Here is a 25,673-nt window from a genome sequence, read left to right as displayed (position 1 = left end):
GAAGGAGGGGAAGGCTGCAGGAGGACGGGGAGAAAAGGAAATAGGCCTTTTATTCCAGCGAAAAATTAGTACCCCCTGGTTCAAAATATGGCTATTGTGAATCATATATATATACTTTTAACTACTTCAGAAGTGAAAGATAATCTGTCCTCATTGTGACAATGGATAGAGTGTTGGACCTGGAAGCTCTGAGTGCAGATTCTGTTTCTGAGACTTAATGTGTGACCAACAAGCACTTAACCTCTCTCCTAAGTTATAGACAGGTTTCAATCTGAGATGTGAAAGTTTCCACGCTGAAGAAACTGCAGATTCTTGATGCACTTATAGATTTGTCCATACACATCTACACTTCTTTGAAACATTATATTGAACCACATAGTTTAGACTGAAATGGGCAACTCTTATTCTTACTCATGGTATCATCTTGGAGACCAAGAGTAAAGAGGTCAAATAATTGAATTTATACAAGAAGGATGGTAAAGAGAATACAAAAGATAAAGTAGGTCATGACCAGTATCTAAGAGTTAGTGACTTTTATCAGTGTAGGATCTTTCTATGCTGACAGAAATGACAATCCTTTTGCATGTAAGTAGAGAGTCTTCATGAGTTTCTGTGGTTAAAACATCTCCCAGTCCTTTGTTGATGAAGCTTTTTTAGCTTGTTGAGGCTAATCCTTAGAGAAGACATTTCATACTTAAAAACTTTCAGCTTGACAAGCCAACTCTGCCAAGCTTAAATTCTACTAACAAAGCTTTAAAGAATTCATGGTCACCTCCTTTTAAGACAGGGTTATGGAACAGGACATTCGTGGAGGAATAGATGATTTTCTAGTTAAAAAGTATACGTTTTATGCTGTCTGAGAAATTCCCCTGAGAAGCAGGGGAATATTTGTATGAAATAATGCAGAGTAAAATAAGAAAACTCATGAAAAAATGTACACAATGAATATAATAAAGTGGAAAGAATATTAAAACAAATTACTCCGAATAATTGTTTTTAAACAGTTTCACTGATCTCTTCTGTGTTAATATTGTTTACATTTCTCCCAGTATCCTTTCTCCAGTCATCTCGCGTAACAAAAGAATTATTTTTAAAGAAAAGCAAAAACAGGAGGAAACCAGCAAAACACACCAATTAGCATTTAGCACAGTGTCTGACATGTAATGGGCTCTTAATAAATGTTTGTGGATTGCCTGACGCCGAAAAAGTCTGCAACTATATGCCGTGTTCCACTTCCTCATGTACTTTCCATCTTTACAAAGGAGTGTGGGGAGGAGGGTGAGTGCCTTCTCTATTTTCTCTTTGGGGTCAAGCTTGTTTTCTAACTCTGAGTGATTGTAACGTCTAATCTTGGCCTCAGAGAACAGGAGGCAGCACCTCCTTCTTTTTGGGTGAGGAATGCTGCACAAGATCAGACATGGTTACTCTGTTAGCTGGGTTGGCTTAACTGTGCTCTTTGTTACATGGGGTATATCATTTGGATGCAAAAGGGTGTCCAGAAAGGACTGCGAGATAGAAGCAAAGATAGCTGTAAAACTTACTTTAAAAGAATTGTGGGTTTTTATTGACAGCCTTTAGACCTTTGTCATGATATACCAATTACTGGGGCTGACTTTCTTTCTCTAGGTCCCAGGGAAGGCCTTGTGAAGGGTCAGTCAATAAACAGGGTTTTATTAAGGATTCACTATCCCAGGCACTGGTATAGGGGCTGGCAGGGGATGAAAAGACAAAAGCAAAACTGTCATATCCTTAAGGACGTTATGTATCAATGGGGGAGACAGAACATATGCATGGCAGTATATAAAGAACACATATAAAGTGGAGACACAGTGGCACTTGGGCTGAGTCTTAAAGTAAACTAGAGATCCCAAGAGGTAGGGAGTGCATGCTAGGCAAGGGGTTCTGCCAGTGCAAAGATAAGGAGATGGGAGATAGAATATTGGATCAAATGAGATGTTACTGTGAAGTGTTCAGTGCAGTGCCTGGTACCTCGGAAATGCTTAATAAATGTTTATTACTTTCTCCCTGTATGTAGGGAATAGCAAATAAAATAGTTTGGCTGAATTGTAGAATTCGTGGAGAGGAATAATGAAAAATAATAAAGCTGGAAAAGCAGAAAGGAGCCAGGTTTTTTAAATCTTTTAATAATAATAATTATATAACACCTACTATGTGCCAGACACCATGCTAAGTGCTTTACAATTATTACATCATTTAATTCTTGCAATAGCCCTGAGAGGTGGGTGTTGTTAGTATCCCCATTTTACAGAGAAGGAAACTGAGGCTAAGTGACTTGCACAGGGTTAGATAGCTAATGAATATCTGAGACTGGATTTGAACTTAACTTGAATTAGGTTGACTCTAGACCCAGTGCTTTTATTACCTCCGCTACCTAGCTGCCTAATGGAGGAGGAAGGCTGGAGGGAAGGAATTGTGCCTCTTACCTGTCAGGCACTGACATGATATGATTACATTTGATCCTCACAACAACTCCTCAAGGTAGGTGCTATTTTTATTCCCATTTTATAGCTGAGGAAACTGAAGCAAATGGAGGTTTTGACTGACCCAGAGTCACACAGTGAACACTGGCCTTACCAGATCCCAAGGAAACGCTAGGATTTACTGAGTAGGGTACTGCCATGATCAGACCTGAGTTTTATGAAAATCACTTTGGCAGTTTTGTGAAGGATGCATTGAGTTTGAAGAGATCAATTAGAAGGCTATCACAATACTCCAGGTTAAAGGGGATGAGGGCTTCCACCAGGGTGATGGTCATAAGTAGAGTGAAGGGGACAGATGCAAGAAGGGTTGGGAGGTAGAAACAATGAGATTTGGCAAGACAACAACAATACAAGTACTAGGATTGACATAGTGCTTTAAGGTTTACAAAGCACTTTACAAATACCTTCTCATTGCACCCTCAGCTACCCTAGGAAGTAGGTGTTATCCCCATTTTACAGATAAGAAAACTGAGGTAACTGGTAGGTAAGTAACTTGTCCAAGTTCACACAGCTAGTAAGTGTCTGAGGATGGATCTGAACTGATGTCTTCCTGACTCTGGATCCAGCACTGTATCCACTACACCACTCTGCTTCCTAGTAAGTAGAATTTTCAGGGTGAGGGAGAGTGAGGAGTTGAGGGTGACTCCTGGGTTGCACATGTGGTTGACTGGAAGGATGATGGTATCCTCACCAGAAAGTTTGGAAGAGGTATAGGTTTTAGGGGTGAGCAGAAGATGATGAGGTTGAGGTGCCTATAGGACATCCAGTTGGAAATGTCTAAGGGGCAGTTGGTAATGTGAGACTGAAGCTCAGGAGAGAAAGAAAAGGAGGGTTTTAAGCATAGTTCTAGGAGTTATCCACATAGAGATGATAAGTGAACACAAAGGAGATGATGTAGTCACCAAAAGTATGTAGAGAGAAGACTTAGGGATTAACCCATTGAGGAGGTATAACAAGTATAACGATGACCCAGCAAAGGAGATGAGGAATCTTAAAAACAGGTGATCAGAGAGCTATAAGAGAGCAGTGTCATAAAAACCCAGTGAGGAAAGAGAATCAAGGTGGAGAAGGCGGTCAACATAAACTTTGCACGCATCTAGAAGGACGAAGATTGAGGAAAGGTGACTAAATCTAGCAATGAAGGTATCACCAGTTAACAGTACCAGTTGAATCATGAGGTTGCAACCAGAGGGTTTAGAAGAGAATAAGAGGACAGAAGAGCTGCCTGTGAGCAGCTAGGTGGTACAAATGGATAGAGGACTGGACTTAGAATCAGGAAGACATCTTCATGAGTTCAAATCCAGTCTCAGACATTTACTAGCTGTATGACCCTGGGCAAGTCACTTAACCCTATTTGCCTTAGTTTCCTCATCTGGAAAATGAGCTGGAAAAGGAAATGGCAAACCACTCTAGTGTCTTTGCCAAGAAAACCCCATGAAGAGTAGGACATGACTGAACAGCGGCAACAGAAGTGGAAGCATCAAGTGTAGACAGCTTTTTCAAGGGGATTATCTAAGAAAGCGAGGAGAGAAAAAGGATGATCACTAGAGGGAATAGTAGGATTAAGTTTTTTTTTAAGCAGGGGGAGACTTGCCCATGTTTATAGGCTTCCTTTCAGTCCCAAGAAAACCCAACCTTCTACAACCTACCACCTCTTCTTCCTAGTGCCTTCTCTCTGTTCATTGTTCTCTATTCATCCTGTATATAGACCGCTTCGTATATATTTGTTTGCATGTTGTCTCCCCATTAGACCAGAAGCTCCTTAAAGGTAGTGACCATCTTTTGCCTCTTTTTTGTATTCCAGTGTTTAGCACAGTACCTGGCATATAACAGGCATTTAATAAATGTTTATTGACTGACTAAGTGACTGACATAGATAGAAAGAGACTGAAAATTATGAATTGAGAAATTCTCCAAGGGTCACAATCATTAGCAGAAGTTAATTCTCCTCCCTTACCCATTCTAACCCCCTTCTTTTCCTGATCGGGGAAAGGAGGAAATCAGGGGATCTTCTATGCAGGAGAAGTAGGCCATAGGCATCAGTGTTTTTGATTTGGAATGACATTTTATAAGATTACATATTCATATATTTTCCAGCAGTGGTTTCACACCCCCCCACCCCCCACCCCCCGCCAGTGGAGAAAGTAGAGCCATCACTTCAGTATAATCTCCTGCCCAACATGGGAAAAACAAGGTATAGTATTCATTAGGTGAACATGCTCTCTGTTCACATAGTGTCAGATAACAAAGCAAAACAAAAACCCAGTGTCTGCACATTATGGTACCTCCCAGTGAAATCCCTTGTTTTTTGTAAACACTTGTCTGCAGCCCTTCAATTCAATCCCATTCGATAAATCAACTCAACAAAGAATTATTGAACACGTGCTACATAAAGACACTGAGTTTCTAAACCAATGGTTAATCTTTACTCTGTGTGTATGTGTTGTTTCCTGATATTTGGATGATTTTCAGTCTTAGACAATACAGCTTTTGAAAGTGGCCAAACTTCTCCATTAAGGAGCTGAGTGCCTTAAACGGGATACATTTTCAGATAGGCTAATGGATACAGAGAGAAGCCTGGCGAGTGAGCAGATCTGCCTACCAGCCACATCTGTTGTCAGTAAGTTATGCTGAATAGAGCCTGGCTGGGGTCCAGCCTAGGTTGACTGTTTAGGGTTTGGCTCTGGGCAAGGTTGGAGGGGATGCAATTGAATGTAGCCCCAGGACTATTTCCCAATATGATGCTCTCTCATCATGACGTAAAGTTCAAAAATCTATCAGCAACTGGAATCAGGGGCCAAAGGGTGGGGTGTTGATCCAACAAAAGCAATTCCTGGCAAAATAGGACTAGTTGTCTGTGTCTCATTATCAGTGTGTGTGGTCATTATTTTTTTGAGATGAAGTATCCATTTTTGGCAGAAGGGGTGACAGACACACTGGTGGGTTGTAGTTGGACTGAGTTTTGCTTCTCCTTCTCTCTGGTTTCTGTGTCTTTCTGTTTTCTGTCAACTGTATGCTTGGAACAGCTTTCTGACTTCCTGAATACAAAACCACCTCTTATCTCTTTTGAAAATGACCCAGGCCCTACCCTCTTCAGGAAGCTTGCTTTGGTTGCTAGCTGACACTTTCCTTCTCTCTCTGCTCTAGCAGTTACATGGCCCAGATCAAGCCAGAATTAAAAACTAAAGAACAAATAAAATTGAACTAAAGTTAATTCTTTAGCTGCTAATCCATGATGACAATGATGATGATGATGATAATTTTGTACTACTGAAAGGCTGAAACAATTTAATTCCTTCTTAATATGTAGTAAAACATGGCCTGGTGCCTAGAATTATTGATCAGAAGTTAACTCTATAGAATAATAGAAGATAAATTCCCATACTACAAATGTAGACTTCAAAAACATTCTTGAGAACTCAGTCAAAAAACTGTACTGGAACCAGAGCATTTTCATAGACTGAGCTGTTGCCCACAGTCATCCAGATATAATATGGAGGACATTATTAATATTGATACTTTACTAAAGCACCTGTTTCAAACGCCTTTATGGATTTTGGAACAAATTGTTCTTATCGGCCCATTCTGTGGGGAGAAGTCTTCACATGCTTCAGACAGACATCCCAAGGGTTTGTGGCCCATTGAGTAACATCAACCTGGTTTAACCTGTCTGCTGAGATGGTTTGCTGAGGTGTGGCCACTCGGCAGCTTCTTTGAGCCACAGAGTTGAGTGCCAGGTGGATGCCAAAGGTGGATGGACAGCCCTGAAAAGGACTTAGCAAGCCCTCATACAAGAGGTGCTAGTCCTCCTTGAGCAGCTCTACATCATTCAGAATAATGAAATTACAGGTTTAGTCTCTCTACCCCCATTTTTTGTGTTTAATTATAAATGTATCTGTTATCTCCCCTGTTAGAATGTTAGTTCCATGAGGATAAAGACAGTGTCATCCTTTGTCTTGATTTCCCCTGTGCCTACCACAGTGCCTGGTACGTATGAAGACACTTGACTACAAAATGCTTATTGACTGAGGTAACAGGTGCTGTAGATGTTGAAGGGGTAAGAGTAACAAGATTTGGTAACTGGTTGAAAATGAGTAATGAGGGAGAGGAAAGAGTGAAAGCTGCAGATAAGAGAGACTTGGTGAATGGTGGGATATGGGAAGACTCAGGGAACGGGTGGTATTACAGGCAGAAAGAGTTATGTCAGAGGAGCAAATGTAGCTCAGTTTCAGACATGTTGAATTTGAGGTGCTGATGGGACCTCAGTGTAGGTGTATACATGGAGCATGGGGACTGGAAATAATAGAGTTGAGAGTTATTTGTATAGAGTTGGCAACTGAAACCATTGGAGCAAATGATGGAGGGAAGAGAATTAAGGGAGATGAATGATAATAACTAATAATAATAACTCATATTTACTGGTTAGGTAGAAAAATATGACCTATTGTTTTCACTGGCAGAGAGAATTCCCAAATGAGGGAGCTTCCTTTACCAATGTAGATTGGCACCTTCTGTGTTACATATGCAGAAATAATACATATAAAATATAATGTGTGTCAGTAATGTATGTAAAATACTTTGTAATTTTTGCAATCTCAAAGTGTTGCCTAGAGCATGAAAGGGTTGAGTGACTTGCCCAGTACCATGCAGTCAGTATATGTCAGAGAGGGACTCAAACCCAGGTCTCCCTGACCTCAAGGCCTAACTCATGCTGCCACTAAACTATTATTTACAGAGTGCTTTATCGTTTGCAAAACATTTTACATCTCCTTTAATCCTCACAACAACCCTGTGAGGTAGGTGCTATTATTATTACAGAGGAGAAAGCTGAGGCTGACAGAAGGTGACTGGTTCAAGATCCCACAGCTAGTAAGTATCTGAGGCAGGCTTTGAACTCAGATTCCAATTTCAGGGTTCTATATACTATGCTCCCAAGGGACATTCACATCAAAGAGTCAGGAAAAGAAGCTATCAGGGGAAACAGAGAAGAAACGATTAGAGAAACAGAAGAAGAACCCAGGAGAGTGTAATGTCTTTGAAGCTAAGGTAGGAAAGGATATTTTCAGAGGGATGTGTTATCTGTATTCATTAGTGTCAAAACTTCAGAGAGGTCACAGAGGATCAGGTCCAAACAAAAGGTTTAGTCATCAGAACCTCTGAGGTAGCAGTTTTAGTAAAACATTGAATCCAGAAGCTAGATTTTGCAAGGATGGACGTTTTGAGACAAATGTAGCAGAGGATCTAGAGTCAGAGGGATTTCAGCATTTCAGTGGGAAAGGCCCCTGGGGGCCATCCAGGCTGACCTGTACCTGAACAAGAATCACCTCTATGCTCTCCCTTACAAGTGGTTACCCAGCCTTAGTATGAAGACCTTTAGTGGGGACTAGGGGGCTGAAGGGTGGGCAATGCAAGGGTTTGGGTGGCCTGTCAGCTCATGATGAGTCAGCAGATGATGCAGAGGCCCAACACAGCAACGCTCTCAGAGCTTGTATAGAAAGAGGTGAAAATTCCACATGGGGAGAGGCGATTGTTCCCTTATGCTCTGCCCAGATCACGCCACATCTAGAGCAATGTGTTTAGTTCTAGGCACATCTTAGCACAGACATTGACAAGGGTCCAAAGGGAGGGAGGACCAGAGAAAAAGCAGGACCAGGAGAACAATGTACACAATGGCAGCTCTATCACAGTGCAAATGAAAACAACATTGATCCGAGTAGCTGAACTAAGATTGAAAAGGGAAAAGAGAAAAGGAAAGAGGCTGTGATTTTGTTAGAATAGGGAACTCTCAGGTGAGGAAGCTCCCTCTACCTATGCAGGCTGGCCAGTTATGGTCTTAGAAAGTTGTCTTGAGTGCACAAAGGTAGGGGGACTTGCCCATGATCCTACAGCCAGGGTGTCAGTGGAGGGATTTGAACAGTCTTCCTAGCTTTGAGGCTGGATCTCTAACCACTATATAATAGAGATTCATACAAGCTTGTTCAGTTGAAACACAACAATAACCAATCTCTAGTGAAGGGGAACCAACCACCTCCCAGCAGTAACTCATTTTGCTTTGGGCCCTCTTTGAAAATGAAAGACAAACAAGTCCATTTACTCCTACATAGCTCTAAATTTTTTATTTTTTTTTTAAACATTAACCCTAAGTAGTTCTCTGCAACTTAAAACTACTGCTTCTATTCCTGCCTCCTGAACAGAGCAAGCAAAAAAAAAATCATAATGTGTCAATCAGGAGAGAGAGAAAAGATGTATTATTGACATATATTTTGAGTATCTACAGAATTATGGAAAATCTGTTACTGATTCAGCCTTCCAACTTTGTGAAAGAGAAGCCAGGCAATATAATCACCCTTGCCATCATCATGATCATCATTAATAAGGATTCTACTTTCATTTTCATCTTTGGTTCTGCTTTATTTTTTGGAACCAGAATCTGTACCAATCACAGATGAACACCCTGAGAAAAATGGTCCCAGTCTCTAGCGGCATAGTGGAGAGACTACAGGACTGAGAAGGGAAGGGAATAAGTGCCCACTATGTGCCAGGTGCTGTGCCAAGTGCTTTACCAATTTTATCTCATGTGATCTTGGAATAAAGAAGACTTGGGTTCCAATACTGCCTCAGATATTTACAAGCTATATGGTCCTGGCTGAATCACTTAATCTCTCTGGGCCTTAGTTACTTTCTCTGCAAAGTGGGGACATTAACACTTATTGGCTCACAGGACTGTTGTGAGAATCAAATGATATAATATAGGTAAAGTATTTTGTAAATTTGGAAGAGCTTTATAAATGTCTACTACAATTACTGCTGCTTTTATTATTTCCTTTAAAAATTCATGAAAAGATAAGCAGTCTCACAAAAGGCACGATCTATGATTATTTAGAAAAGGTGCATCTACAGAGTTCTTGGGCTATCTTCCAAGGCTTCCTCTGGGAAGAGGCAAATCTGCCACCAGCAGCTAATTGCTTTGTCACTTCTTTAATATCCTGTAATGTGAACTCACCCTTACACAACTCTCCAGTGACACTGGAAGCTCAGCCTTTCACTTGAGGGCTTAGAAGAAAGCCCTGGTTACTGAGCTCAGATTCTATGAAAGCTGATCAAACAACAGTGCAGGAAGGGTGAGACCAGTGGTGATTAATTAATCCTAATTAGATCCTATTAATCTTTTAAAAAGCGAAGCTATAATATTTTTTACCCTTCAAAGAGTACAATTAACCTGAAAGGTGGTGGATTATTTTTTTCCAATGAATTATTGTGGGATTGTGGATTCAGGGCTGGTAGGAGTCCCCTAGAGAATATCTGGTCCAATTTTCTCACTGTGTAGATGGGGAATTTGAAGCCCAGAGAGGTGGATCTATGAAATGACAAAATGAACCTTCAAATTTAGGTCTTCTGTCTTCCCATCTAGTACGCATTCTATTATGACAGGAAACCTCTGAAGAATGTCATAGTTCAGTTCTACTCAGGAAAGGAAAATAAGAGTTTTTATACACATATATATGTATTACATATGAATACACATGTGTATATATGGCTTCAGAGATGTATATATAAACATATCTATATGTATACATATTTAAACATATGTGTATAGTTTAAATCTTGCAAAGTATGTATATACCTACTTTACATATACCATTTCATATGAGTCTCACAACTCTGTGAGCTAGGTGTTGTAGATATTATTATCCCCATTATACAGATGATGAAACTGAAGCTCATAGAGATATACATACATAAACAATATCTACATCTACCTATCTAGTTGTTGTTGTTTGTGGTTCAGTCATTCAGACATATCAGACTCCTCATGACCCCATAGACCATAGCATGTCAAACCCTTCTGTCCTCCACTATTTCTCCAAGTCTGTCCATGCTCATTTTCATTGCTTCCATGACACTCTCTGTCCATCTTATTCTCTGCCATCTCCTTCTCCTTTTGCCTTCAATCTTTCCCAACATCAGGATCCTTTTCAATGAGTCCCATCTTCTCATTAGGTAACCAAAGTATTTAAGCGTCAGCTTCAGCATCTGACCTTCCAATGAACAATATGAATTAAATATATACTCACACAAATACACACACATATAAAATACACATAAATTACACATACGTAAATATACACATATACATTACACACATAAATAATATATATTACATATACACAAACACACACATATATATATATATGTATACCCCAAACAAAACATTTGATGTGAATAGAAAGATATTCCTTCTCCATATTAGTCAATAAATACCAGCACTAGAAAATCAGTTGCTTTCATTGCATTTCGGTGGTATCAGCCCCATGTCAGTGGGAAGACTTCTGTCCGATGAAAGGGAAGGACAAGTGGTAGAGGTTACTCGGCATGGAGTATGCATGTATTTATACATACATATATGTATATACACACATGTACTCCTGTACATATATGTGTATAAATGTGTGTTAAAGTCCTACCCAGATACTTATCATATATACCTATACCATACATGGCACACATATATTGCATATATAAATAGGTATATGTTATACATAACACACACACATTATATATACATACATCTGGCTTCTATTTGCCTTTAATTTGTTTATAGACATTTATGTAATACACACTTATGTCAGTTTCTCATATGTCTTGAATAAGGCTAAGAGTTATTGCCCAATAGATATGGGCAAGAGTCACAGATATGAACAGTTTTCAAAAGAAAAAGAATTACAGACTTTTGGCAACCATAAGGAAGAGTGTTCCAAATCATTCATGTATTACAGTGGAAAAGTTCTGGCCTTGAAGCCATAGGGTTTGGATTCTAATCTTGGTTCTGTTGCCTACTAGCTGTGTGGCCTTGAGGTCACTTAAGGTCCTTGGTTTCAGCTTGCCCATATATAAAATGAGAGGATGATATCAGATGACCTTTATGATCCCTTGTAGTTGTAAAACTATGATTCTAAAAAAAGCAACACAAATTAAAAGAACAAGCTCACATCCCTCAAACTAACAAATATGGCAGGAATAGGGAACATGTAGATGAGGAAACTCTCTCCACCCATTAAGGATGGTGCCTCTTCTGCAACTTAAGAGTCTTAGAGAGTTGTCTAGAGTACTAAGAGATTAAGTCACATGCACAAATCACACAGGCAGTACATGTCACAGACAAGATTTGATACCTAGACTACCTGGCTTTAAGGACAGCTTTCTCTCCCTCATGCCAACTTTGCCTCTATCATGTAAAGATAAGTGATGAAAATAATCAATGTTGGAGGCATTACGGGAAGACAGATACACTAATACATTGTTGGTGGACCTGTAAATTGGTTTATTCCCTCTGAGAATAATTTGGAATTATTAATCAGAAATAAATTAGAAAATTAAATCCTTTGATCTAGCATTTCTGCTCAGGGCACATACTCCCAGGCAGTCAAGACATAAAGAAAGACCTTATATATATACCAAAATATTCACAGCAATACTTTATGTGGTAAAAACAAAACAGAGCAGAAAACAAAATGGGCACCCATGAACTGAAGAATGACTGAACAAATTATGGTATGTGAATGGAATGGAATGGAATATTACGGAATTTACAGAAGTTTGGGAAGACTTGTATGAAGCAATACTGCGAATTCAGATGTCCCTTACCTGTAGGGAGCACACAGTCTTCTGTTGCCTTTTCTGATAGAACTAAGGCTATTTCCTTCTTAACTTTTCTTAGCACCTCATGGATCATATGACTTTCAAAATTTTCCAGAAGTTTTTGAAGCTAGAATAAACAGAATTTGAGAGTCAGTCTACATTTTGGGCATATATTTTAGGCCCTCAAAGTACTATTTCCCCTCTCCTGTTACATTTTCTTCTTATCCTCTTGTAAAAGAGGGGTGGGGCTTAAGGCTTCTTATAGCAGACAACAATAGACTCTTGGGCAATAAATACTGAGGTCTAAAGCAAGTAATGGTTTACTGAAAAAAAAAGGAGAGGTGAATGCAGTATGGAGTATTTATAACTTGGGACTATTTCCTTTGGGATCTTAATACAGATAGAAATGTCTGCGCCATTATCCTACAAATAGATCCTGAAGATCTATGCAGATCCTGTCCTATAACATAGATTCTGAAGAAGGATGAGAAATGGACCGAACATTTTCATGATGATTTAAAAATCAATAAGTGGTAATTATAAACTGGGCCGACCATCTCCCCCACAGGGTCAGAGTGAGCAAAGGGAGGGTGTTGTTAGCCTGTGCAGGAACAGACATGGGCTTGGGCTTCGTGAACTTCTAGTTTTCCATGCAGACTTCCTTGGCCTGAAAATTCCCCTCTGGGTTTTAGTTTCCTCAATTTGGTCTCTATCCCTGGACCAGCACTCCTAAGAAACCCTGGTTTCTGACCTCCTTTTTTCCAGCCTCCATTTTACCCTCACTTTGGCTCTTGATTCAAACTCTGTCTTTCCCCAAGAAGGTATTTCCCCCTCAGGTTGGAGGGGACTGTCCTATTTATCAGCACTTACCAGTCCCTTGCCAGGATATACCACCAATAAAAGTAGTGAGGGCCTTACCATCTTTTATTTTCAAAGGTTCAAATTGCTCTTTTATAGTGCTACACATGCCTTATAAAGGAAGTGTTGCTTAGGAGACAAACAATAATATCAGGCTTCACAGGTGCAAGTTATCATTTCAGCTATTGCTAGGCAACCCTGCCTAAAGCCAATGAACGGCCAGATGCTTGGCTTTGCTTACCTGTCAAATAGGGACAGCAAGGCTTGTCCCTCTGGAACAGGGCTGAGGCAGGAAATTACCTAAGGAAGCAAGTTCTGTCTGCTACAGATATGATATTCTCGGGATGGATATATAAACAGTGTGGGACTGTGAGAATATATCAAGACTGTGACAGAACAATTCTAAAACACAACTTTCATTTTTTTCCCTCTCCTGATTTTTGTTTTTACTCTAAGGGGAGGTGGTGAAGGTATTTACATTCTGGCTTTTATATGGAAGGCAGAATCTTCCACTGTTTTTTTTTTGGGGGGGTGGATATTTCTTTATCGCTTTTGGGACGGAAATTGATGTAGCAAGTTTAATTTAAAACTTTAGACTTCCAAAATGGGATAAATTCAAGAGCTGTTATTTGCTTTTTCGAAAGGAAAGCTATAGACTGATTTTAAATAGACAGTTTTCCTAGGACATTAAAATGATTCAGTTTACAGAAATTTGGTTTATACACATTTAATGTACAAAGTGAGCACATTTATCTGAATGTTGAAATACTAAAGACACAAAGTATTTTTTAAAAAAAATTTAAAAAGATAACCTGGCGGGTTTTGATTTCAACTTCTGAAGCTCCTTTGGGAGGGACTATAGACCAACAACTTAGTACAAGTCCTTCAAATTCATCTTCTTTACCCATCTGCCTGGCTATTGTTTTCATGGTAGGATAAAGAATATTAGCTCTGGAAATGGAAAGAGACAGAAATAAACAAACATCTGATCTTTCTCACTAAATTTTCTCGAATATTATTTTCTTTTACAGGTCAAGAGCTTTGGAGAGGTTGTCATCTGTATCTAGTAAAATATAATATCCTTGAGGGAAGGGACTGTTCTCATTTTTTACTTTGTCCTTGCCCTTGCCCCTAGCCTTTAATGATCTTCCACAAATAGTAGACACTTCATAAGTTCTTGATCAATAAATTGAATTTCATTCTCAGAGGGAGGACTTACCACAATGAAATCATCGATCCATTCATGTATTTAGGTGTTTTCTTTTCCTACTCTGAGATTTCCCTTCCTTGTAGATACCCCAACAACACATTCCTATGGTTGTTTCTTTCTCCACTAAAGCCCCACTCTTACTTCACCAGTATTTTGTGACATTTCCCCTGAGAGGAAATTTCAGTCTTTCACTCATTATAATATTGACAGAAGAATTCAGACTTGGTTTGTTTTCTTTTTTTCCCTTCCGATTTTACCACAGGAGAAAAGAATCAAAACAGAATCAACAGTAGAATATTCTGTCTACCCACCTGTCCAGGTTCAGAAATGTCCTTTCCTGTGGGGTCAGTGACAAAGAATGGATTCTTAAAAATGATCATTGTAGGGATAGCATTCTCACTGGCATTACCATTGTACTGATAACATTCTCACAGTATGGCTTTCTTTTCAGCTATTCCTGCCAGGCCCAAAGAGACACGGTCTTGAACAACACTGATTCCATCCTTATGTATATACTATGATAGCCAGTAAACCCAGAGGAAAAAAAGGCAGCTTTTGGGGGAGAAGTAGAAGCAGGAGGAGGAGGAGGAGAGCTGCCAACTGCAAGTCATGTCATCATCTTGATGTCATGGTCCTCTTTGAGAATGAAGGATAAACACAACCCGTGAGTGAGTAGCAGCTCTCCTCCTCCACCCCACCCCCCATTCCCCCAGGGGAAGTTACACACCATGGCCAAAAGCTGCCTTTTTTCCTCTGGGTTTACTGGCTACATTTCTTGCTCAAAGACCAAGCCTTAAACCCAATTCACTCTGGAGTTCATAGACAGGACAACAAGTCTCCATTCACTTAGCACAGGGTAAATGTAATAACTAAATAGTAATTGTTTCTCTTTTACCCAGGAACCCTGAGGGTCTTTTCCTCCCAGTTTGATTTTTTTTTTTTTAATTAAATGGGCCATCCCTTGAGCAACTACTTAAAGAAGCCTATTCATTGAATGGGTGTCTCTCACTCAAAGTGAGAATGCTACAAGACCTTAGCCAGAAAGGGCCAGGGTCCCACAAAGCATCCTGGGCCATTTCCACTTGTCCTGATGGATATCAGGCCACAGGATCCAGATGGCTCAGGAGAAGAAAGTGAGGCTGGTGACCCTGCACAGCCCTCCCTCACTCAATTCAAAGTCAACTGCAAGTCATGTCATCATCTTGATGTCATGGTCTCTTCAAGAACGAAGGACAAACACAACAACAACAATATACTAGGATTGAAATGCACAGAATACATAATCTTCATTATTATCCTGGAAGTATATGGAAGGGGATGGGGGAAATGAAGAGGATCCCCCACAGGGAAGGAAATGAGCAGTTTCCAAGCTCTTCTCTATGCCCACTGATTCTCTATGAAAAGCAGGTGGGTGGAAGGTTCTATATTGAGATTCCCCAGTAACTAAAGACAAAGATTTATCTTCATGAATTCAAATACAGCCTCAGTCACTTACTAGCTGTGTGACTCTGGGGAAGTCACTTAACCCTGTTTGCCTCAGTTCCTTATCTGTAAAATGAACTGGAGAAGAAGATGGCAAACCACTCCAGTATCTTTGCCAAGAAAACCCCAAAAAGGGATCACAAAGAGTGGGGCATGACTGAAACAGCCCAATAGCAGTAACTAAAAAGTCCTGGGACAGATCATTGTAAGATATGTGCATTACTGACCAATAATTACTTATTCAAATCCTTACCATTCCATTCAACTCAAGTCAAGAAACATTTTTAAAGCACTTATGAACAAGGTGTTATACTGGGCACTGGAGATACCAAGACCAGAATTAAATAAGCCCTGCCTTCAAAGAGTTTAAATTTCACTTAGGAATGCAACATGTGTACACACATCAGTAAATAGAAGATAATTTCAGAAAGAAGGGAGGGCTAAGGACTTGGGGGAAGGGGAAAAGGAAGGGAAAGAGTAAGAAAGGCACCTGACGTGAGCTTGGAAGGAAACAAGTCCCAAGAGGCAGAGGTGAAGGGTAAGTGCTTTCCAGGCACAGAAGAATGACCTGTGCAAAAACTAGGAGAGAAGAGATGGAATGTTGGGGTTGGAGAACAGTTAGTTGGTCATTTTGTGTGGAATGAACAGTCTACAAAAAGAATAAGTCTGAAATAAGGTGAATAAAATAATAAATATTAATTTAATTTTAAATAAATTAAAATAATAAAATAATAAACTAAAACAATAAAGGTGAGAGAGAGAGATTGTGGAGGGTTTTAAATGCCAGAATGAGGAATTTGCATTTTATTCCAGGGGCAATAAGAAGCCAATGAAGATTTTTGAGCAGAACATTGATGCAATCACATGGGTATTGTAGGAATATTAATTTGACTGCTTATGAAGAAGAAATTGGGGAGGATATAGTCTGGAAGCATAGAGGTCAATTAGGAAGCTATTGTTGAGGCAAAAAGTGATGAATCTAACTAGAAGAATGTGTGGGCAGAGAGAAAGGGATAGATGTGAGCCATGTCCTGGAAGTGCAAACAAGGCTTGACAACTTATTGGACTGGGGGTGGGGTGGAAGTAAGGAAATAGAAGATTTAAGGGTGATTCCAAGGGTATGAAACTGGTTAACTACAAAGATGGCAGTTCCCTCAACAGAGACAGGGAAGCTTGGAGGGGGGGTATGGGGGAGGGGAAAGTTAATGAATCTGGTTTTTGGGCGTGTTGAGTTTGAGATGCGCTTGGGGACATGCTGTTTGTACAACTCAGCATTTTCATGATAAAGCCCTGATTGTAGAGAGAAGTTGTATAATAACTTCCACTGAATTCAGAGAGAGGTTGTGATTACCGGACAGTACAATAAGTCAATTCTAGCCTAGCAAACAAAAGACAGAGAGAGTCCTGGTGGTCACAAAGAGAGGAGTATTTGTGAGTCTTCCCCAACCCACTGATTTTAACCCAAATATTGTTCTATCAGAAAAACTCACCCATAGAGCTCCAAAAACTGCTTATACAGAGCAACTGTGTTGACGTCTGCCACCCTCAGTTTGAGTCGGCCCCATCGCTCCTTGAGCACTTCAAGCTGCTTCCAAATAATGAGAAAAGATCTCAGGAAAGAATAGGCTGTCAGTGGATCCCTCTGCTTCTCAAGAGTTCTGAAGGTCTTCCCGAGGCCGCATGATGATGGACTTTCATGTAATTCAGCCATTTTTTTCACTTTGGACTGAAATTATAATATAGGAAGGAAAGTCAGTCAATAAAGACTTATTAAATGCCTGCTCTGCGCCAGGCACCATGCTAAGCTCTTTATCAATATTATCTTATTTGATTCTCACAACAACCCTACATAGCAGGTGCTAATATTGTCTTTGTTTTAGAGATAAGAAAATTGAAGCAGACAAGATATAGTGACTTGCCCAGGATCGCACAGCTAGTAAATATCTGAGGATGGAGGTGAAGTCAGATCTTCCTGAATACAGGCCCAGCGACTGTACCACCTAGCTAACTATGCCATAATAGTAATATATATTATATTACATAGTAATAGAATAGAAATATAACAGAATATATTATATATTCTCTCTATACATATATAGTAATATAATAAACATAGAATAAGCAAATAAATAAATGGAATATTACTACATAATAATAATAGTAATAGCTGAGACTTGTTTGTCCTTCGTTTTTGGAAGAAGACCCAGCGATGTCTTGACTGGCATGCAAACTGGATTTAAATCACCAGCCTCACACTCTCTTCCAGAGTCATCAGAGTTCAGCTGCAAGACCAAAGTCAGGAAGACTAGAGATGGCCCAACATGCTACTATACAAGTACACAGATAGTTATAATGGGAGATAAATGTTCCATTAAAAAGTATAAACATTGCAGTGTGGAATCAGAGAAAGGAAAGATTACTTCTAGCTTGTGGTGGAAGAGGAAAATCAGGAGGGTTTTTGAGCTGGCTTTCATATGTACACCATGATATTCTTTGGTGCCTGGATGAGCAGGCACCAAATACTAATACCAGTACTAATGGGATGTGGTTTATATTTGTATTTTGGAGATAAAACCATCTTTTCTGCTCTATATGCTTTTTTATGGACACTTGTAAAAACGATGAGTTCAGTCTCTAACCCATTTGGTTAATATATGTGTTTCTGTTTGCTTGTTTACAGGACAAAGTGCTGTCTATTTTTTTTTTTTTGCTTTAATAATATTTTATTCCCCCCAAATATGTTAAAACAATTTTTAACATTTATTTTTCTTAAGTTTTGAGTTCCAAATTCTATCCCTTCAAATATCTATCCTCTTCCCTGTCAGAGATGATAAGCAATCTGATATAGGTTATATATGTTTTTTTTTCTCTTAGGAGAGGCACCATGCTGAAGGGGAAAGAATACTGGATTGGGAGTCAGAGAACATAGGTTCTACTACTTAGTAATTTTTTTTTGCCACTTAATAATTATGTGACCTTAGGAAAGTCTCTTGTAGGGGTTGGATAAAATGATCTCTGGATTCTCCTCCCTCTCTAGATCTAAGATCCTCCCAGGCAATGTACATTTAAATTATCTTACTTGAGCCTTTGAAAAGGTCAGAACTTCAGTTTAGCCTCTAACGTTAAGGAAAACAAAACACAAATGACCAAACCCCTCAGGGCAACGGGGGGGGGGGGGGTCGTAATTATGACCCAAGGCATCAATCTCCAGCAAGCCTGAGTTGGAGTACAATGCAAAGATCTTAGATATTCTTTCTAGCTCCTCTATTTCTCAGTATCCCTGGAAAAAAAAAGCAGAAGAGGACATATGAGACTGAGCCAAAACTAAAGTGAGGTGACTGGCCCTTTGCCCCAGGGCACCAAATCTTGGAGGGTATTGACAGCATTTGTGCACTTCATAAGTAAATCTGCAATTGCATGTGATAATGTTTAATATAAAATTTTGGAATAATCTCTTTGTTCTCTCTGAAGCAAACTCAGAGAATGCCTCTTCCTATGTCAGCAAAAGCCAGCCAAAGCTGACTCTGCACTCCTTGGGAGATCTTTAACCTATGACATATCTTGAATAATGGGACTTTCCTTTGTATCTTATTATCTATAGACACATACTATGTTATGGCATATTAATGGTAAAGAAAAAATAGGCATCCTGGGTTTCTATTGAACATTGTTTGCCCTTTCCTGTGTCAGTTACCTGTTTGGGGCAGGAAGCCTGCCACTTACTAGTGATGGGATTTCCTTCCTTCCTTACCACCTGAGACATATGTTTACCCAGCTTGGAATCTCAACATTTGACTGACATTGCTTTGTTAATTGTCTTGTCTTACTGAATTTATGATTTGCTTAATTAGGAGAGTTTCCTTCTCATGGCAAAATGTACTTAAGACAGATGTTTTCTGTACTAGGGAGTCAGAGTCACCTCTGACTCCATAGCGCTATGTAACTGTTTTCTTTATGGGGAACTGATCAATTAATTAATTAAATCATAAAATGTATGCATTCAGCCTGTTGCCTTTTCTCTAATTAAGTTTTCAGGTCAACACATGTAAAACTACAATTGTTAAAGTAAATTATGGTTTGGAATAAAAAAAAAAAAACTACTGAGCAATAAATTCAAATTAAGCGAAGTTACCTCTCCAGCAGAAACATCACTTTCCATGACTTTTTTTGGAAAAATACAAGAAGCAGGAGGCAGGATAAAGGAAGGGAGAAACCAAGGACAGGGCAGGGGTAAGGGAAATTAAATATCAGAGGCTTTCGATAGAAACAGGGTAGAGCTGCTGGTGGACCGGTTTATAGGACATGCTACACCTAGTAGCTCTGGCAAAATATCTCATTCTTGTGTTATGTGTTTTAGGTAATATATCTTTTTAATTATGAACTTAACAAACATGGTTAATAAGGGTTGTAAATAGATCAGGTAATATTTCTTGGCAAGGAAACCTTGCTGTTGAGATAGGAAAGCAGCAAGATGGAGACCTTGCCTTGGCATTTACACTGAAAGTGGTCCTGTCAGCCAATCGATAAATAGTATAGTCCCTGTCCTCCAGGAGCTTATAATCTACTAGGGATGGGGCACTTAACAAAAGTTTATGAAGCATTTCCTACATGCAAGGGCTAGGGGCATGCAAAGATTTTTTTTTTAATAGTACTGTCTTGTCTTCAAGAAGCTTACATTCTACAAGGAAATCTTCATGGATGTTACTGTGTTGGCCAAGAAATGAACACAGGTCTCTCTTATTCTGTCAAACCCAATGTTCTCCACATAGGTAGCAGTCAATATTTATTTGTTGCCTGTAGGATTGTAGAGACACTCAGAAGGTCCCCAGCATTATCTTTGAGTTGAGGTCTTGACGAGGTACAAGCCCAAGCCAAGGCCTTTTTGGGAGAGCTTTTGTCCCATTTGTCTAAAGGGCCCCTGGAAAGTCTGGCCTTGGAGGGGGCGGGGTGCTCCTTGGATTCCCCTTCCATCTCTCTCAGCCTGGATACTCCCTATCTGATCATCATTTAGCATTCTCTTCCTTCGATCCTAGCATCCTTTTGATACTCCCGACTACTTAGCACTCTCTAGTAGTCCAAATTGCCCAGTCTGGTTTGTGGATTGTCTGGAGTACCAGCCACTCCCATCAGGATCTTCCCTGGGGTTGAACATCCCTAAGACCCCGAGACTGCCTGGCAACACCTGGATGCTTCCCTGAGTCTTTTTCTGTATTTCAGGTCCATCTTGCCTCTACAAAGGCACTCAGATTCAGTCCAACTCAGACCCTGTCTAGCTGGGATTCTATCTGATCTGCTTGTGAATACAAGCGTTACAAATGCTTAGGCTCCTTAAGAGTCAACCCTCTATGGTGAATCTTTAATAAACTTTGTTTTTCTTTGGCTTTATGAAGGCTTGTGTCGAATTCATTCAAGCAGGATCTAGACTGTCAGTATTTTGGAGTCCCCAACACCCCAAACCTCATCAGTCTGGAGGTCTTTGGGCTAAATTGGATTCCTGACTGTAAGGTGGTAGGGAGAGGTGGGAGAGGAAGAGTTCCTGTATCCCAGGACCGTTGGTGGATGCTTTTACTAAGCACAGCTTATGGGCCATGACAAACATTCCTCTGAATGTCCTGACACCAAAGACTTATATAAAGGCAAGATATTTAACTAAAAGAGGTGGCTCAGAGGGAAGTGGCAATAGTAGCATTACCCTGTAATTTAATATTCCTGAAGAGCAGTGAAGGACATAGGCAGAGAGAAAGACAGAAACAGAACTAGAGTGGCATGATGGGTACTTTGTCTGAAGGCACCAAAACTTGGACAGCACTGACAACACTTAACTCCTTTAGCAGAAAGAAAAATCAGGCTTATTATCTATTTAGCAAGAATAATTAATTAAGCCAGGAAGCTCCCTCTCCTCAGCAGCTGAATACCAGGTGAATTGCTCTCTAGCCTGGCTCTAACTTGCTCCCTTCCCGAGGAAGGACTGTGAAGGACAGCTCTCTGCGAGGGTAGGGTAAGAGGCCCTCTCTCTGCAGTGTCCTGTGGGAGAGACCCTGTAGTCTCTTCTTGAAACATGAGCTCCTCTCTCACCCCATCCTCCAGAATCTTTCATCTCTAGGTCCCAAACTTCCTCCTTATCTCTGGCATCAGAATTACTAGTTATGACTCTAAGAGAAATAAGGAAGTTAACCACGTAAATTCAATGCACTAGTAGCAGAAGATAGGATAGAAGTTAGATCTTAATCTTTGTCTGTAATATCAAATCCAACATGTGTGAAACACAAGACAAAAGAAATAAAATTGAGGGGTTTTGTTTGTTTTGTTTAGGTTTTCAATTTTTTTTATTGATTTCATTCAATACTTCCCAATTGCATGTAAAAATTATTTTTTCCTTTAAAAATTTTTATTAAATATTTTCTTTTGTGTAGTTTTAATGAGCAGTGTAATGGCCAGAGCACAGGACTTGGAGGCAGGAAAACCTCTGGGTTCAAGTACCACATCAGACACTTAGGAATTCTGTGACCCTGGGAAAATCATGTAACCCCTGTATGTCTCAGTTTCCTCCTCAGTGAAATGAGGGGATTGGATTTCAAAGAACTTTTCAGCTCTAAATCTATCACTGGGATCCCCGTGACCTTTCATAATCCTTGTTCATTTAAAAAAAAAATCCAAGTCCCTGACTCTGAGACCTTTTAAGCAAGAGCTAACCCAGGCACAGTGGGGAGAGACCAAGGTGCTGTGGTGGATCAGGCATCCTATGAATTAGCCCAGGGGGACCTAATTACATGAGAATAGGACCACATGCTGGGAGTACCTGCTTGGTTTTCTCTGGTGAGGTGTATAATCCTCGGGGATCTTCCATCATCCTGTCATAGCTACTCAGGAGCACATCCTCCATCAGAAACTGCACGGACACCAGCTCCCCATGGGCCACTTTTCGGTCTTGATCATTCAGTCCACACAGGCATAACTAAAGATAGATAGCCCTAAGAATTAGTGTGCTACAGTGGAAAAAGCATTGGCTTTTTGAGTCAAAGCAACCATGTTAAAGTCTCACTTCTGATACTTACTACCTGGATGACCACATTCTAAGCTTAAGATTCTGCAGATGTTAAACGGTGGGGACTGGACTAGCTGCCCTCTAAAGTACTTTCCAGGTCTATAATGTCAGCTAGCTTGGTGGTATGCAGTGAAGAGAGTGCTGGGACTGCAATCAGGAAGAGCTGAGTTCGAATCCTACCTCAGACACTAGCTACGTGACCCTGGGCAAGTCACTTAACCTTATTTGCCTCAGTTTCTTCATCTGTGAAATGAGGATAATAATAGCATCTACCTCCCAGGATTACTGTGAGGATCAAATGAGGTAACAATTCTAAAGTGCTTAGCACAGCGCCTGCCTAGCACACAGGAAGTCCTGTGTAAATGTTATTGTTGTCATGATCACATATTAGGACCTATTATACCACTTATTATACAGATTCAGATAAAATCTGAAGCCAAATCATGCTCTCCAACCCACCCATCAACATGCTACATGTAAACATGACTGGTATGGAAGTGTCTTTCCTATGACTATACATACATGCATAATCTATATCGAACTGCTTGCTCTCAGGGAGGAGGAAGGGAAGGGCGGGGGAGAGAGAGAATTTAGAACTCAAAATTTTAACAAATGCTAAACATCTTCCATATAATTAGAAAAAAGGATTTTTAGATATTATTTTTAAAAGTGCTGCATGTGGTAGGAACCTCACCTTATGTAGCTGAGACTCTAATTGCAGGCAATATGGCAGGGTTACACTGTGTTGCTTGTGTCAAGAGGTGTTGAGTTTGGGGAGATCTTTGGGTCAGTCATATTTATATTTTTTGCACATCATGCAATTTCTCAGTTGGGTTGCCTTGCCCATCTTAATGCCCTGATCACAGGCTGGAGCTTGAGTCTTCTGACATATTGAACAATGCTTTGGTTGTTTTAACAAGATAAAAAAACTGCTGTTCCCATAAAAAGCATGAGACGTCCAGTGCCAGAGATGACCTTGTGAAAAAGATCACTGTGCTCACCCAATCGTAGCCAGTTCATGACCCAAAAGATAGAATAAATCAAGAGACTCTTGGTGAAGCCTTCCTCACTGTTCAGGGGTCTCCTGTAGATTTCAGCATCCTCTCTGAATTCTCATGAGAGGAAGGGTGGCCATGGTACATGGAGCAGTGGGCTAGAAGTTAAGAAGATTCCCCTATCAGATGCTTCCTGGCTGTGTGTGACTTGGTCAAGTCAGAGTCTTAACTCCTCTGAGCCTCAGTTTTCTCACCTACACAATGAGGGGGATGGATGGATTCAATGGCCTGAAAAATCCCTTCTAGCTCTCAATCTATGACTCTATGATCATATCTATTTTGACACTTCCCCCTAAGCAAAGGCATTTCAAGTCTCTTTTTACTCTTAAACCGAAAACTACTCCAAGGGATATGTGTCCTTTGCAGCTGCTACTACTACAGCCACCCCCACCTCTTCTCCTGGACAGACAGAGAGAACTGGATCACAGTATCTGAGAAATGCAAACACACAAACCATAATTTTGCCAAACAGTGTGCAAAGCATAACAGAACAGGAACAAAGAAGAAATAAGACATGAGACTACTGGTTGACTGGCAAAATTGCTTGAAAACTCCTTCATGAACCCTGAGAGGAGAATTTTCTCAATAGAAATACTTCAAAAATAATGTCTGTGTGGGGAGTCATGTTTGATAGAGTTGCTAACTTTTAAATGTACAGTAGTAGTTAAACCAAACAAACAACAAATCAACAAAATACTCGGGGAGAAAAAACTTAAATTTTCACAGAAGGACAATTTTCAGCCTATTTGAGTGCTTTTAAAGAACTTTTAAAAACCCTACTCTAATAACTGCTGTGCTGCTTTCTCTGTGAAATGACATTCAAGCTATGTGAAGAATTCTAAAGCTGGCTGTCAGAGAAAATCCAGATAAGTCTGAGGCAAGACAGATAGATATCAATGGGAGTGCAGTTCCCATCTATGTTGAACAAACTTGACACTTTGTTTTTATAGAGACTAAAGCTTTGTCGTCAAACATGTGACTTATGGGTGATTCATACTCCATCAGGGACACAGGACCACATCTATGAACCTGACCAAAAGACTTGTCTGGGATGCTGCAGTGATAATCTTGGAGTCCTCACCATGACCTACCTGCATATTATATTCTAGGGGGTCTGGGCTGCTGAGGATAACTGGAAATGGTCCTCCATCTGCTAGGAATACCCTCCAAGGAAACAGCACGAATGCCTAAAAGAACCAAATTCAAAACCTAATGACATAGTTCTGTAACAATAAATCCACACTATGTACATGAATGAATACGCTTGTGTACTCTACATTGATAAGCATATGTTGGGAAATCTAAATATTTTGTGGAGAATTTAGTAGAGATGGGTGTGGTGAAAAGAGGGAGAGACAGAAGGGGTAAAGATAGAAGGAAGAGAGGGGGAGTGAAGGGAGGAAAGGGGGGGGAAGGAGGAGAGAGAAAGGGTAATGAAAAGGGAGAAGAAAAAGGGAAAAGAAGAGGGATGAAAAAAGGGAGAGGAAAGAAGAGGGGAAGACAGGGAGAAGAGAAGGAGAGAGAAGAGGGAAAGGAGGGAGGAAGAGAAGAGAGGTAGGAGGTGGGGAGAATCTCACCATAGTGAAAGTTAGGTAACAACTTTGAAGGTTTCTTACATACATGGAAAGAAAATTCAAAAAAATTTTAAAAAGTTACAGTGTTGTCACTTCATTTGCCCACTTTCTGTAATGAGTGGTAAATGCCCTTTATAAGTGTGCCTCACTCACCTGGTGGCTCTGTGGATCAAGAGGCTGAGGGAGGTAGAGTTGTGAAGCAAACACAGATTTTACAAGATTGTTGCTCATTGGTTGTAACCCATGGAACGTGGAATCTGTGACAGTTTGGTAGGCAGAAATGTTTCCAGCAAGCAGAAATGTTCCTCT

The 25,673-nt window shown here is 40.1% G+C and overlaps 1 protein-coding gene across 5 annotated transcripts in view; it reads right to left on the bottom strand.

Moving 5' to 3' along the window:
- Nucleotides 1–25,673, bottom strand: part of LOC140526627 (uncharacterized) — a 213,057-nt gene that overhangs the window by 28,591 nt on the left and 158,793 nt on the right. For all 5 annotated transcript variants that reach the window (XM_072642999.1, XM_072643000.1, XM_072643001.1 and 2 more), the window contains 6 exons: nucleotides 25,518–25,671; nucleotides 24,882–24,977; nucleotides 22,490–22,645; nucleotides 17,181–17,416; nucleotides 13,811–13,949; nucleotides 12,147–12,267 (listed from right to left, as the gene is read on the bottom strand). In XM_072642999.1, the coding sequence (XP_072499100.1) occupies nucleotides 12,147–12,267; nucleotides 13,811–13,949; nucleotides 17,181–17,416; nucleotides 22,490–22,645; nucleotides 24,882–24,977; nucleotides 25,518–25,671 (902 nt within the window). The remainder of the gene's footprint in view (nucleotides 1–12,146; nucleotides 12,268–13,810; nucleotides 13,950–17,180; nucleotides 17,417–22,489; nucleotides 22,646–24,881; nucleotides 24,978–25,517; nucleotides 25,672–25,673) is intronic.

The sequence above is a fragment of the Notamacropus eugenii genome, chromosome 2, assembly GCF_028372415.1.
Source record: "Notamacropus eugenii isolate mMacEug1 chromosome 2, mMacEug1.pri_v2, whole genome shotgun sequence".
Classification (NCBI taxonomy): Eukaryota; Metazoa; Chordata; class Mammalia; order Diprotodontia; family Macropodidae; genus Notamacropus; species Notamacropus eugenii.
The sequence above is the reverse complement of the archived record's forward strand: the minus strand, read 5'-3'. Positions and strand labels throughout refer to the sequence as shown.